This window comes from Cyprinodon tularosa, unplaced genomic scaffold, assembly GCF_016077235.1.
Source record: "Cyprinodon tularosa strain WSP-4 unplaced genomic scaffold, ASM1607723v1 ctg410, whole genome shotgun sequence".
Classification (NCBI taxonomy): Eukaryota; Metazoa; Chordata; class Actinopteri; order Cyprinodontiformes; family Cyprinodontidae; genus Cyprinodon; species Cyprinodon tularosa.
The window spans coordinates 475,460-490,922 of record NW_024039131.1 but is presented as its reverse complement, the minus strand read 5'-3'; the positions used below and the strand labels follow the sequence as shown (position 1 = coordinate 490,922).

General features: G+C 42.8%; 2 protein-coding genes and 1 long non-coding RNA gene across 3 annotated transcripts in view; 2 read left to right on the top strand and 1 right to left on the bottom strand.

Moving 5' to 3' along the window:
* The window catches only part of LOC119792139 (estrogen receptor beta-like), a 39,262-nt gene extending 25,010 nt beyond the window's left edge, over window positions 1–14,252 (top strand). Inside the window, exons 8-10 of the mRNA XM_038298623.1 lie at window positions 10,723–10,906; window positions 12,518–12,832; window positions 13,000–14,252. Of these exons, the coding sequence (XP_038154551.1) occupies window positions 10,723–10,906; window positions 12,518–12,832; window positions 13,000–13,102 (602 nt within the window). The 3' untranslated portion in view covers window positions 13,103–14,252. The remainder of the gene's footprint in view (window positions 1–10,722; window positions 10,907–12,517; window positions 12,833–12,999) is intronic.
* Window positions 5,287–5,911, top strand: LOC119792140. Its single transcript, XR_005281944.1, has 2 exons — window positions 5,287–5,345; window positions 5,802–5,911. It is a non-coding gene; the product is annotated as an uncharacterized LOC119792140 (long non-coding RNA).
* A 115-nt stretch (window positions 14,253–14,367) lies between the features above and the next one.
* LOC119792143 overlaps window positions 14,368–15,463 on the bottom strand; it is a 149,364-nt gene continuing 148,268 nt past the window's right edge. Inside the window, exons 98-99 of the mRNA XM_038298627.1 lie at window positions 15,206–15,252; window positions 14,368–14,808 (exon numbers count right to left, since the gene is read on the bottom strand). Of these exons, the coding sequence (XP_038154555.1) occupies window positions 14,610–14,808; window positions 15,206–15,252 (246 nt within the window). The 3' untranslated portion in view covers window positions 14,368–14,609. The remainder of the gene's footprint in view (window positions 14,809–15,205; window positions 15,253–15,463) is intronic.

Here is a 15,463-nt window from a genome sequence, read left to right as displayed (position 1 = left end):
AGGTGTAACACAACCAGCACCTTCTCCAGGTGTAACCAGCACCTTCACGAGGTGTAACACAACCAGCACCTTCTCCAGGTGTATCCAGCTCCTTCAACAGGTGTAACCAGCACCTTCACTTGGTGTAACTAGCACCTTCACCAGGTGTAACACAACCAACACCTTCACCAGGTGTAACCAGCACCCTCACCAGGTGTAACACAACCAGCACCTTCTCCAGGTGTAACCAGCACCTTCACGAGGTGTAACACAACCAGCACCGTCTCCAGGTGTATCCAGCTCCTTCAACAGGTGTAACCAGCACCTTCACGAGGTGTAACACAACCAACACCTTCTCCAGGTGTATCCAGCACCCTCACCAGGTGTAACACAACCAACACCTTCACCAGGTGTAACCAGCAGCTTTACCAGGTGTAACACAACCAAAACCTTCACTAGGTGTAACCAGCACCTTCTGCAGGTCCTACAGAAAAAGCACCCTCACCAGGTGTAACAGAACCAACACGTTCACCAGGTGTAACCAGCACCCTCACCAGGTGTAACAGAACCAGCACCTTCACATGGTGTAACATAACCAGCACCTTCACAAGGTGTACCAGAACCAGCACCTTCTCCAGGTGCTACAGAAAAAGCACCCTCACCAGGTGTAACAGAATCAGCACCCTCATCAGGTGTAACAGAACCAGCACTGTCACCAGGTGTAACCACCACCCTCACCAGGTGTAACACAACCAACACCTTCTCCAGGTTTATCCACCACCCTCACCAGGTGTAACACAACCAGCACCTACTCTAGGTGTAACTGGCACCTTCACCAGGTGTAACACAACCAACACCTTGACCTGGTGTATCATACACCTTCACCAGGTGTAACAGAACCTGCACAGTCACAAGGTGTACCAGAACCAGCACCTTCTCCAGGTGCTACAGAACCAGCAACTTCACCAGGTGTAATTAGCAGCTTCACCAGGTGAAACAGAACCAGCATCTTCAGCAGGTGTAACAGAACCAACACCTTCATCAGGTGTAACCAGCAGCTTCACCAGGTGTAACCAGCACCCTCACCAGGTGAAACAGAACCAGCACCTTCATCAGGTGTAACCAGCACCTTAACTAGGTTTTCCAGAACCAGCACATAAACCAGGTGTAACCAGCAGCTTCACCAATTAAAACAGAACCAGGACCCTCACCAGGTGTAACCAGCACCCTAACCAGGTGTAACCAGCACCCTAACCAGGTGAAACAGAACCAGCACATTCATCAGGTTTAACTAAACTGGTGAACACAAATCTGCTTCCACACCTGGATGAGAGGAACAAAAAACCAAACCTAACAGCAAAAAGAAGACAACAGAGAACCAAAGTAAAGATCGCTAAATAGAATAGAACTTTATTGATCTCACAATGGAGAAATACAGTGGATCCAGATTTATACAGTGGAGGGTAGAATATAAAGGAAATTTTAAGGTGACATATATACAGTGTCTTATGTTCAGTAAAGTGGTGGCAGGTAAGGTGCTGTTTCTGGTTTAGTAAATAGATCAGTAGTCAAGTTAAGTAGTTAAGTTATTGCAGTGTTATTAAACCAGGTTAGAGGGCAGTGGCATTGTAATGCATGCCCCTTTTTCCAAACAGGGTGTAAAAAGCTTTGACTAAAGGAGCTGCTCATCTCCTCTCCAGTCTGCTGCAGAGGGTGGAAGGTGTTGTCCATGATGGATGGAAGCTTCTACAGCACCCTCCTCTCAGCCACTTCCTCCACTGAGTCCAGAATGCAGCCTAGTATAGAAACAGCCTTTCTTACCAGTTTGTTCAGTCTCTTTTTGTCCCGCTCTGCGCTGCCAGGGGCCCTGCAGACAACAGCGTAGAGGAGGGCTGATGCCACCACAGAGTCATCATACAAGGTTTGAAGCAGGGACCTGCTCACTCCAAAGGACCTCAGCCTCCTCAGGAAGTGGAGGTAGGCGGCTCTGGCCCGTCTTATACAGGCTGTAATGAGTCCAGTCCAGTTTATTATTGACGTGAACACCCAGGGATTTGAAAAGCTGCAGTGTTTTGTAGGTGTTTTTAACATTAGCAAAAAAAAGAAGCTTCCAGAGCAGCGAGTATCTCTCAGAGTCAGAACCTGTGCTGATACTATTATTCAGGGTGGTTTATATCTGCAGCTTCAGCTCCCCTCGCAATAATGAGGCCAAACCCTCATGCTGCTTTAGTTTTTAAGATATGATTTTTATTTTCATCCGATGTCACCATCCATTCATACGTTGATGCTGCGCTTGTTTCCGAATATGAAGTTATTACATAGTATAATATAGTATATCCCTATGTTGTATATAAAGGTGGACATTCTAACCTTAATTAGTGGGTGGGATGAATATTTCACCATATTTCATCATCCTCCCTGCTGTTACCCTGGCAACCCCAAAGCATTTCAGGTGGAAATTTCACTGTGAAATGTAACAATAAGGAGGTCTGCTAATTTGTTTCCTATGAACAACTTTTTCGTTGGCCGGGGAGGAAAAGGCCTAGAAGCAATGAAAAAGTTAAACCACTTTGGTGCATCTGATGACAGTCGATTATCCAATTCTTCCTTTTATCTAGCCACCTAGAGAGCACCAGTGCTGGAGAGAGGCAGCGGCTGGGCTGGGTCTTTGCTGGAGGTAATGAAGGACGAGCATTACATTTATACTGCTTTTTTTTAAAGCCACATAATAACCTATTCAGAGCATTTGGTATTTTAACCTTTGGAAACATGATTCTCTCCATATTCCATTCTGACTAATAAAAAAAGACGTCTTAGCTGTGCTATGGTCATAATCACAACTAGTCCCTGATTGTTGCTGTGCCACAATATCACAAAAATGTTTTGAATTTAAAACTCCAGCAGTCAGCACTACTTTCTCTCTCTCCATGTGGTGCGGCTGTTTAACAACACCTCAGTTCTATGGATGAGCAGACAGAGAGAGTAGAGAGCAATGACCGGTCTCACCACTTTCACTGCAGGGAATTTGGTATGCCTGTGCACCTTGGTACAGAGGTGTTGGTACTGTTATGGAAATTTTAAATTAATAAAGACACTGTTTCAACCAAAAGACAAGATATCTTTATAAGTTTATTCAAAGGCATACTTTAGTATAGTGTTTGGGCACACACCAGTCAAATGTGCAGAGAGAGTTTTTTCAGGAAGTGAAGGTAAAAAAAAGGAGGGAGGGCAACCAGCTCAAATGAGGATCAGCAGATTGTAAAGCAAAATCTTCTAAAAAAAAAATATAATATATATATATATATATATATATATATATATATATATATATATATATATATATATATATATATATATATATACACAGTCATGCATAAGAGTTTCTACAATCGGTCTCCGCCAAGTGACGTCAATTGTTTACCTCGGGCGCGGTACACTATGCCTTTTCCACCTAAAATGGCGTCTTAGCAACAAATGTCACGTGACTGGCGGAGACCGATTTTCCTAAATCCACCCCTGTTTTCAGGCTTATGTTAACTGTAATGACTTATCTTGGACAGGCTGCTATGTAAACAGGCCTTTAGTCCTTCGTTTAGCTATGCTGCGGTTGTTTACACTACACCTTTTCCACCTAAAATGGCGTCTTAGCAACAAAAGTCACGTGACTGGCGGAGACCGATAGTGGAATGGTGTTAGTTAAAAGGTCTTGGTATGGAACTGTTGGTAATGTGTGGTTTGCAGCATAGAAACACCTCTGCATAGTTTAAGCTCAAAGGTTTTGTAACCAAGGTGTTTGTTTGGATGTTAGTAGAACCAACGCAGGTGTTTATTGTTGGAATGCTGTTTTTGGCGAGCCGGTGTTGGAATCCTGGTGATGGCTTGATGCTGTTGGTACACAGTGATGGTCTAAATCTGGTGTTGGTGCAAAGGTGTTACTCTGAAGGTGATGTTAAACTGGTGGAGGTACCCAGGTGTTGGTATGCTGTTATTGGTAAGAAATTGCTTCTGGTGTTGATATGAAGCCTAGGAAATCCACTTTATTCAATAATTAATCAATATATAAAGATCTGCTCACTTTGTGGTGGATAAAAACTGATTCTTCTGTGTTCCTGAAACTGCCTAATAAAAACAGCTTCGAAACTCAGAAAGGTGGTCAAGCTGTTAGCAGTCAGAGGAACAACGTGTGAAGGTCGAGGCAGCAATAATTAGCCTTTCAGTCCAGATTTCCATTTTTTTGTCAAAAAAAAAAGATAAATGAGTGAAATTTGATCAGAATAATTCCTGCTGTTTTGGTTGGAGCAGAAAAGCAACTGAAGCAGCATCATTTTCTCACTAAGTTCAAGTAAATGATTTTATTCTGATCAGATCTTAGTTAATCCTATCATAGTTGAATTCAATTCAGTTTATATCTATAGCGCCAATTCACAACACATGTCATCTCAAGGCACTTTACAGTTCACCAGATCATCCAGTCAAACTGATTCAAAGTTCTCTATCTAAGGAAAACCAGTTGATTGCGTCAACTCATTGACTCGAATGCAATCCCTCACACTAAGCATGCTTGTGGCGACAGTGGGGAGGAAAAACTCCCTTTTAACAGGAAGAAACCTCCAGCAGAACTAGGCTCAGTGTGAGCGTCCATCTGCTGAGGCCGACTGGTATGGGGCCAAAATGGTAGCTTTAATATTTGCAAATGTGTGTGGAGAGTTGTGTGTCTGTATCTCGATTTGTGTGTGTGCAGTGGGATTTGAAAATGTGTAAATAAATCTGTAAATGTGTGAGGAGATTTGTGTGTCTGTACAACAATCTGCAAATGTGTAAAACTACTTGTGTGTAATCCGTTTTGCAAATGTGTAAAAAATCCACAAATCTGTATTCAGATCTGCAAATGTGTATTGAGATTTGCAAATGTGTAAAAAATCCACAAATCTGTATTCAGATCTGCAAATGTGTACTGAGATTTGCAAATGTGTAAAAAATCCACAAATCTGTATTCAGATCTGCAAATGTGTACTGAGACTTGCAAATGTGTAGATCAATCTGTAAGCACACACAGAGACACTTGTGTCTGAAGTATTTTCTCTTCAAGACCCAGAAATACAGACAAATCATTGATTACAAGTCAAGCGGTTTTTCGGTTGGCTCTCTTTACACACGTGATTTTTGCTACTCTTCTGCCGCGTGAGATGCACAAATGCGTAGAAGGATTTGTATGTGTATTTTCGCGATTTGTAACCCCTTGCGCAGGCTCGCAGGCTCACATGCTGCCCTGACCGCAGGCTCACAGGCTCACAGACAGCCTCTACCTTTTTTTTTCCTCCGCTGCGGGAGTTGACGTGACAAGGATGATATATTGATACCATTCAGTAAGGAAAAAATTTAATCTATTATTAAACAAAAGGTTACGGAAAGATGGCAGAAGCTGTGGGAAGAGCATAGAACTGGAAGTTGGCTTTATAGTATTCAAAGGAAAATTGGTGAAATGAGGAGAACGGAAAGGAATAAAAAAGAGGTTATATCTAGATTAAGTTTCGGAAACACGGGGTTAAATGGAAACTTATTTAGAATGGGAACAGGAGGTTGTGGTTTTTGTTATCAAGGGGAGACGGTGGAGCATGTTTTGTTGTTTTGTTATAAATATTCTATGGAGAGAAGGGTTACAAGAAAATAAATTGCAGTTAAATATACAAGATATTTTGGGGGGAAAAATCTACTTATGATTATTTTTGTAATTTGATAAACAATCTTGAAAAAACGAAATTGGTAAAAAGGATATAAGTTTATTTATGTAAATATTGTTAATATTTATTTTTATTTTTCAGTGGGAAAATACATAGCATCCCGATCCACACTCCACTGAAGTAGATGGTGGTAATGCACATCATAAAGTTGCTTGCCAACCGCCATAAAACAGAAGCAGAAGAAGAAGAAACAGTTTTACTAATGCAAACTATAGAAAAAATTAAAGAAATATACTTACAGAAAGCTGACGGGATTCCATTGCTCTCAACTTAGCAGGTACAACCCCTAGGACCCCAGTAACGTCACGTACTGTGCAATACAATACCGCCAACTGGTGGTATGTGGCTGTATGTGAAGCAAGTTGTGCTGAACTGCCGCAGCAGAGAGAGGCTGTCTGTGAGCCTGCGAGCCTGCGGTCAGGGCAGCATGTGAGCCTGCGAGCCTGCGCAAGGGGTTACAAATCGCGAAAATACACATACAAATCCTTCTACGCATTTGTGCATCTCACGCGGCAGAAGAGTAGCAAAAATCACGTGTGTAAAGAGAGCCAACCGAAAAACCGCTTGACTTGTAATCAATGATTTGTCTGTATTTCTGGGTCTTGAAGAGAAAATACTTCAGACACAAGTGTCTCTGTGTGTGCTTACAGATTGATCTACACATTTGCAAGTCTCAGTACACATTTGCAGATCTGAATACAGATTTGTGGATTTTTTACACATTTGCAAATCTCAGTACACATTTGCAGATCTGAATACAGATTTGTGGATTTTTTACACATTTGCAAATCTCAGTACACATTTGCAGATCTGAATACAGATTTGTGGATTTTTTACACATTTGCAAAACGGATTAATTCAATTCAATTCAGTTTATTTATATAGCGCCAAATTCACAACACATGTCATCTCAAGGCACTTTACAGTTCAACCAGATCATACAGTCAAATTGATACAAAGTTTTCTATCTAAGGAAAACCAGTTGATTGCATTGACTCATTGACTCAAATACAATCCCCCACACTAAGCATGCTTGTAGCGACAGTGGAGAGGAAAAACTCCCTTTTAACAGGAAGAAACCTCCAGCAGAACCAGGCTCAGTGTGAGCGGCCATCTGCCGAGGCCGACTGGGGTTCAAGGAGACAGAAGCAGAGATACAAAAAGCAGCTGTAAAAGGCGGCCCCGTCCAGGAAACACGCAGCCAGGCAGACGAGCTCCAAGGCAGCTCCCATGCCAGAGGACGAAGAGAGCACATCCACTCAGTCACGGTCAGAGAAACAGGACCACACTGGAAAACAGGCCGATCTCCAACATCTATAAACAAGGGGGTTGATAGAAGCAGCACAGCTGATGTTTCTTTCCAGGATGACGTCACAGCCAAACAGGAACAGACGAGGCAAAGCTACTCTGAGGAAAAGCAGAGAGAGCAGAAGGTTAGAGACTGAACTAACAGATTCTGCAGAATAGGAGAACAGAGAGAGAATGAAGCAGAATGATGAAATGGGGGTCCCTATGTCCTCCAGCAGTCTAAGCCTATAGCAGCATAACTATAGAGATAGCTCAGGATAACCTGAGCCACCCTAACTATAAGCTTTATCAAAAAGGAAAGTTTTAAGCCTAGCCTTAAATGTAGACAGGGTGTCTGCCTCATGGACTAAAACTGGTAGTTGGTCCCACAGGAGAGGAGCCTGATAACTAAAAGATCTGCATCCCATTCTACTTTTAGAAATTCTAGGAACCATTAGTAAACCTGCAGATTGAGAGCGAAGTGCTCTGTTAGGAACATAAGGAACAATCAGATCTCTGATATAAGATGGAGCTTGGCCATTTAAGGCTTTATATGTGAGAAGGAGGATTTTAAATTCTATTCTTGATTTAACAGGAAGCCAATGAAGAGAAGCCAGGATAGGCGAGATATGATCTCTCTTTTTAATTTTCATTAGAACTCTGGCTGCAGCATTTTGGATCAGCTGAAGGCTTTTAACTACAGTTTGTGGACTTCCTGATAGTAAAGAATTACAATAGTCCAGCCTTGAAGTAACAAATGCATGGACTAGTTTCTCAGCATCACCCCTGGACAGGATATTTCTAATTTTTGTAATGTTCCTCAGATGAAAGAAGGAAATTCTAGAAACCTCTTTGATGTGGGATTTAAATGACAGGTCCTGATAAAAAATAACACCAAGATTTTTTACTTTATTATCTGAAATCAGTTTAATCCCATCCAAATGAAGTGACTGGCTAATCAGTTTCTTTTTCAGAGACTCTGGTCCAAAGACTATAACTTCTGTTTTGTCTGCATTCAGGAGCAGAAAGTTAAGAGTCATCCAGGTTTTTATGTCTTCAAGACATGCCTGTAATCTATGTAATGGGTTAGCTTCATCTGGATTTATAGACAGATATAGCTGGGTATCATCAGCGTAACAGTGGAAATTAATCCCATGCTGTCTAATAATTCTACCAATTGGGAGCATGTATAAAGTAAAGAGAATTGGTCCTAGCACTGATCCCTGTGGTACTCCACAGGTAACCTTTGAGCGTGTTGAAGATCTATCATTAACATGAACAAACTGAATTCGATCAGATACATAAGATTTAAACCAGTCTAGTGCTGTTCCTTTAATTCCAACAAAATATTCAAGTCTTTCTAAAAGAATATTATGGTCAACTGTATCAAATGCAGCACTAAGATCCAACAGGACGAGCACAGATACAAGTCCATTATCTGAGGCCATGAGAATATCATTAGTGACTTTCACCAGAGCTGTTTCAGTGCTATGATGAGCTCTAAAGCCAGACTGAAACTCTTCAAAAAGTTCATTATGGTGGAAGTGATCGCAAACTTGTTTGGCAACTACTTTCTCAAGAATTTTGGATAAGAAAGGAAGATTGGATATAGGTCTCTAATTGACCAAGTCATCTGGGTCAAGAGACGGTTTCTTAAGCAGAGGTTTAATTACAGCAACCTTAAAAGCTTTAGGTACATATCCCTGTAACAGAGATAGATTAATCACATCTAAAATGGAGGAGGAGATCAAAGGGAATACCTCCTTAAATAACCTTACATATATATTACACACAAGTAGTTTTACACATTTGCAGATTGTTGTACAGACACACAAATCTCCTCACACATTTACAGATTTATTTACACATTTTCAAATCCCACTGCACACACACAAATCGAGATACAGACACACAACTCTCCACACACATTTGCAAATATTAAAGCTACCATTTTGGCCCCATAGACTGGGGTTCAAGGAGACAGAAGCAGAGATAGAAAAAGCAGCTGTAAAAGGCGGCCCCATCCAGGAAACACACAGCCAGGCAGGCAAGCTCCGAGCCAGTTCCCATATCAGAGGATGAAGAGAGCACATCCAGTTAGTCACAGTCAGAGAAACGGGATGCTGGAAAAACAGGCCAAGCTCCAACATCTATAAACAAGGGTGTTGATGGCAGCAGCACAGCTGATATTTCTCTCCAGGATGGAGTCACAGCCAAGCAGGAACAGACCAGATGAAGCTACTATGAGAAAAAGCAGAGAGAGCAGAACGTTAGAGATTGAACTAACAGATTCTGCAGAGTGGGAGAATAGAGATAGAATGAAGCAGAATGATGAAAAAGGGGCCCCTATGTCCTCCAGCAGTCTAAGCCTATAGCAGCATAACTATAGAGATAGCTCAGGATAACCTGAGCCACTCTAACTATAAGCTTTATCAAAAAGGAAAGTTTTAAGCCTAGCCTTAAAAGTAGACAGGGTGTCTGCCTCACAGACTAAAACTGGTAGTTGGTTCCTCAGGAGAGGAGCCTGATAACTAAAAGATCTGCCTCCCATTCTACTTTTAGAAATTCTAGGAACCACTAGTAAACCTGCAGATTGAGAGTGAAGTGCTCTTTTAGTATAATATATTAAGAGAACTGCATGAAGTGAAATTTCTTTTCAATCAGGCTTAAAGGAAAATTCCGGTTTTTAACACTTTTAGCCCATTTTCTGTAGTGTCCAGGATGCATTCGAATGATCGACACCAAAATTTTGACGATTGGTCCTGTCTCTGCTATTTGGCTCATGCAGAATCCCCCCCTAGCTGCTTCAGAATGGCTTCCATAGTGCATGTCCGATAATGTCCTTAAAACAACCTTAAACGTTCTTTTTTTTAAATATGCTACTCACCGGGTCGTCAGCGCTGTTCAATGACGTTCCAAAAAAAGTTTCGTGAAGAAAAACCGTTCCTGTCTTGTTTTATTTAGCATTTTGTAAATCCCAGAACTATTTTTTTCCGATACGTCACAACCGCTTATAATTTACACAACCGGTCTATAATTGACCAAGTCATCTGGGTCAAGAGACAGTTTCTTAAGTAAAGGTTTAATTCCAGCAACCTTAAAAGCCTTTGGTACATATCCCTGTAACAGAGATAGATTAATCACATCTAAAATGGAGGAGGAGATCAAAGTGAATACCTCCTTAAATAACCTGGTTGGAACTGGATCTAACATCCAAGTTGAAGGCTTAGATGAAGACAACAGTTTTAATAACTCTGAAAGTTCAACTGGATCAAAGCAGTCTAAACCCTGTTCAGATTCTATGCAGTCATCTATGAAGTGATCCTACATTATTATAGTGATCCTTTAATAGTGATCCTATATTACTGAGAATTGTCTTTCTCCTGGAGAAGAGGAGACGGTTTAGCTTGTCATCCCTGTTGTTACCACATCAGGCTATTTTGTTGATTTTTGGTGCTTTTATTACAGTTACTTTAAGGTTGTAGTTTTCCCCTTTGTTTATATTTCTCTCAGATATCTGCTGGCCTAGATCTTTCATATTTCCCTATAATAAAAATCCTGATTTCTTTACAGTATTTCTATTTTCATTTCATGTTTTAACTGTTAAATCTGCTTGGGATTCGCTGACTTTCTGTTCCTGGTTCTTCCTTTCAGCCCTGCCCTGCAGGTGCACTCTGCATTGCCTGAAAATATATGTGCGGTTCTGTTTCCTCAGATCTGTGCAGCAGCCCCCCACAGACGGCCGAGGAGCTGGAGAGCAGGAACAAGCTGCTGAGTCTTCTAGACTCTGTCATTGATGCTCTGGTTTGGGCCATTTCCAAACTGGGGCTTTCCACCCAGCAACAGACCCTTCGCCTTGGCCATCTCACCATGCTGCTCTCCCACATTCGCCACGTCAGGTACAACCGTGACACAGCATGCTGAGAATGCTTCGTGTTTTTGTCAGTAGAGCCTTACCTGTTGGTCTGAGCCAGCACTAGGAGGAGCATTTCTCTGCATGTCTGTTAGGAACCCTGGATTTAATTTCCTTCATTAATCCCATTTCCACGAAGGAAACGTTTCAGGAACTAATTTTCTAAGTGCAGGAACCAAAACCAGTCAGAGACCCAGGGTGGACCAGTTACTCAAAAAACCACCCGGTTAGGGATGTAGGATGGTTTGGAGGCACCTTGATCCAAAGGTGGAATTTTATACGGAGAAATCCTAAACATTTTAACTTAGGGGAGGAACGACCTTAAAGACCAACCTGGTTCAGCTGGTGGTCCTCTTCAGGGTCGTTTACATGTGACCACATAGATTACATTTAAATAAAACCTTTAATCCAGAAAACCAATCATACATGCACACATTCACCAACTGACCAATCAGCATGAAGGGGTGTTTCTTCCTGCTGGTGTAACCAGTGGCTGTCCTGGGTTGGCAAAGAGGTTTTAGGTTTCCTGGGTTCCTGTTTTCTTTATTATCTGAGAAAACATAAGAAATTAGTTTTCCTAATTTGGCCCCCATGTAGGGGCCCGAGCCAACAGACACATGAAGTGGATCCTTCTGATGAGACCAGGATTGGATTATTTGGATAAAAATGAAATTCCACACAAGTTAAAAACCAGAGATTATAGATTAGTGCACAACATCCCACTGTGTGACAGAGTGGTGGCAGCATCATGCTGTGGGGAGGTTGTACAGATAAGCTGGTAGAGATGATGGAAAGGTGGGTGGAGCTAAATCAGAGGAGCTCTGGAAAAAAAACAGTTAGAGGCTGGAAAAGTGCTCAAACTGGGGTGAAGGTTCATCTTGGAGAACCAGCGTGAAGATGCCGCCGGAGCACTGGCATAACTTTTTGAAGGGCTGGTGTCGACATGTTCCCACCAACTTTGGCAACTGTGTTCAGAGCGTTTACAGTCAGTGTTTTTTCCTTGCTCTCCCGCAGCTCTTGAATCCCACCTCTCGGTGAAATATCATCAGATCTGTCGCTTTGGGACATTAAGTTGTTTGGGGTCGTTCTTCACTGCATACAGAGTCGCCACATGGAGGCGGAGAGACACAGCAGCACTCAGTGAATATTAACCGGCAGCTACTTCGATATATGTTTCAGTAAAAGTTAGGAGATGGGCTGGTTAAAAAAGTTAGAGATGCCACAGAAAAACCCCTTTGTTACACATACCGAGCTTTTTCAGCAAAAAATGGCAACAGAGTTTACATTTATATAAGTTAAAAAAGCTGGGCTTCTCGGAGGACCATTACTCAGAGTTACAGATTAAAATGAACACGTATCTGTTGTTTTCTGATTGAACAGAGAGTCGACTCATTGACTCTTCAGAAATCCCTCACACTAAGCATATTGGTAGTGACAGTGGAGAGGAAAATCTCCCTTTGAACAGGAAGAAACCTCCAGCAGAACCAGACTCAGTGTGAGTGGCCATCTGTTAAGGCCTTGTTGAGGGAGGGATTTCTTTTGGCTGCCTTGCTAGCTGTTGGTCACTCAGGCTAACTGCCTCCTCCTCTCTCCACAGCAACAAAGGTATGGACCACCTGTCCACCATGAAGAGGAAGAACGTGGTGCTGGTGTACAACCTCCTCCTGGAAATGCTGGATGCCAACACATCCAGCAGCAGCCAAACGGCGGCGTCTTCCTCCGATGCCTACGGTGACCTACAGGAGCACCAGCCTCCTCCTTCGTTTTACCTGCAGGCTGATCTAGATCAGAACCTCACTACCCATCCAGGTTCTGATGGTCCAGTGGCACCTGATGAGGACCACGCCATGGTCAGGCACCTGCAGGCTCGAGGCCTCCTGTCCTCTCCTCTGTCTCAAATGAAAAGCGAGAGGTGAGTAGGAGGGGTCGTGTTCTGGGTTCATCCAGTCCAGATTAACCCTAATCATTAATCTATAACAACCCTAAAACAAAGAGACTGTTAATAAAACTCTTTCACCTAGATCTAGATTTCCAGATCTGTTCTGCTGCTGATGGTTACTCTGTTTGTTTCTCTCACAGCTATGTCGCTGCAGCTCAGTGGTCACTGGACGGAGGGGATGAGCCCCTAGGTTACATCATCCCTGATCGGGTTGCCATGGAAACCACCTCACAAAATAAGTGAAAAATCCAGAAAAGGAAATGGACAAAGAGTTGTTGTTCAGATGTTGTTTCGACTGTAGCGGGTTTAGTGGTCAGTATTTTCTGTGGACGTTGATGAGAACTTGGTCCAGTTCTGGGTTCTGTTCTCTCCATTTTGCTGAAACATCCAGAACATCTGTGAAGCTGCATGCTGACCATCCTGGAGGACCTTGCACTACTTCTTTCTGTACTCTGATATGAACCTGCAGCCTGTTGTGTGTCGGTGGAGCAGCTCTGAGCTCTGTGGCCTTTTACCAAAGTGACTGTTAAGACCTTCTCTGATGCTTTGCTTCCACTAAGGCTGAATTTATACAATCAAACTTCAACTCTTTTCTTTTCTTTTTTTTTACATCTTTAAAGCTAAAACTAAAACACCTGATCAGCTGGATGAGCTCCTGGAGCTGAGAGGATCTCATCTACCTCCATCACCTTGGATCTCCTCTCTGCTGAAGGTGTTTCCATAAGGAGAAGAATTGTCGACAGAAACCTGAAGCTGGTCTCTAAATGAGCAGAACCAGCATGTTCTGGGTGCATCCAAAGATTCTGGAGGAAGGCTGTCAGTAGCCATCTTCTGACCTGCAGCAGGTCTGGATCTGCTGGTCCCACAGGCTCCCAGATCGAATGAGTTCTGATGCTGCTCAGAACGGAGTGGGTGGAGCTTCACCTTCACAAAGCAGCTCAGACCAACTGGACAAGTTCTTACTGGTTCTGCATCTCCTGGGTGTTCAGGCTGATTCTCCTCCTGGAAGGTGGATCTCCAGCCCGTCTAAGAAAACAGGGCATGAAGACCAGTACTGGGACCAGGCGTGAAGTTCTGGTGAGGTCATAACCATCCCCTGAACTTTTCTGGTCTCTGCTTCCTGAGTTTTAATCCCAACTCTCCGAAGTCCTCAAACATGTAGAGTTTTAAAGATGAAGGTGCTTTTTGGAGCTCAGTGTAAATTCAGCCTTTGGCAGCATTTCATCTGACCTTTGACCTTTCTATCACATGCATGAACCCGTCTGATCCAATCAGAGAACTTTACTGTTTATATGTTACTGATGTTAACGTCCGTCAGAATCCAGAACCAGAGCAAACAGAGCAGAACATCAACCCGGTTTATTAAGTGTTATAAATAAAGCAACTTTTTACACTTCCTGCGGTCCGATTCTGTTCATTTAGAGCACAGAACCTTCTACATACATCTACAGAACCTCATAGCCCTCCCCACCCCCCAACATAAATATTAGAAATTCATTCAAGACATTCAAACGCAAAACGACCATTTTTGTTTGTCCTTCTGCGAAAATGGCCGCTCTTCTTCTTTTTCTACTTCTTGTTCGTTCGCTTCAGACATGAAAATAAATACTGATTTAAAAAACCAAGCAGAATTACAATAGGCCTTTGCAGCGCTTCGCTGCTCGGGCCTAACTATGGCTTTAAATTCAAAGTTCATCCAGAGGGAACCTCTAGAACCTGCAGGAGAGCAGGTCAGGAGATCCCAGCAGCGTCAGGTGGGCGGAGGACCGTTGGTGTAGTGCAGCATCGGGTGGAAGGATCGAGCAAAGTTGTTGGACAGCATACAGCTGTGGTCCTGGTCAGACAGTGGCACCAGAACCAGCAGAACCAGGACCAGCAGAACCAGGAACAGCAGGTGGATGGAAAAGGCGGCACGGAGGAGCCGGGAGAAGACGTCCCTTCTCTGTTCTCTGCAGGAGGACAAACATCAGTGATGGACGGCTTCCTTCTTATAGTGGACATTTAAAACGGTAAACATTCAGAAGGTCCAAATGTTCTGGACCAGACTCAAAGATCTCTCTCCTCTCATATGTTCTCTGCCTTCAGGTTGCTCACATGTTCCAACAAAGACAATCTGGAGGGTTTTTGTATCAGACCATGATGTCAAAGAAAAAGATTCAAATCTATTAGAACAGCTTTTACTTTTCTATTCATTGTGTCGGTCGTTCACAGTGAGATCCCCCCACCCCTTGGAGTCAGCCCCTTTTCGCTGTGACCACAGACTGACTAACGGCGGCCATGTTGGGTTTGGGTGAGGCTCTGAGAGGATGAAGAGATGAAGGAGGAGGAGGAAATTCAAGACGTTACCTGACAGGAGGAGCCTTTGAGGGGGGAGCTGCTCGTGAAACGGCCTCCTGAAGGTAAAAACAAAAACACATCGGAATCAGCTCAGAAAAAAAAATACTTTTCTTTCTGGTCAGCAGAATAAACCAACATGGAGGGATCCTCAATCGTTTATGTCTCTTTTCTTTAGGGATCAGATCAGTTCACAGGAAGTTTCCTCTAACTGATGATGATGATGACCAAATTTTCTACTTTCTTACAATTCAAACCTTGTCAAACTTT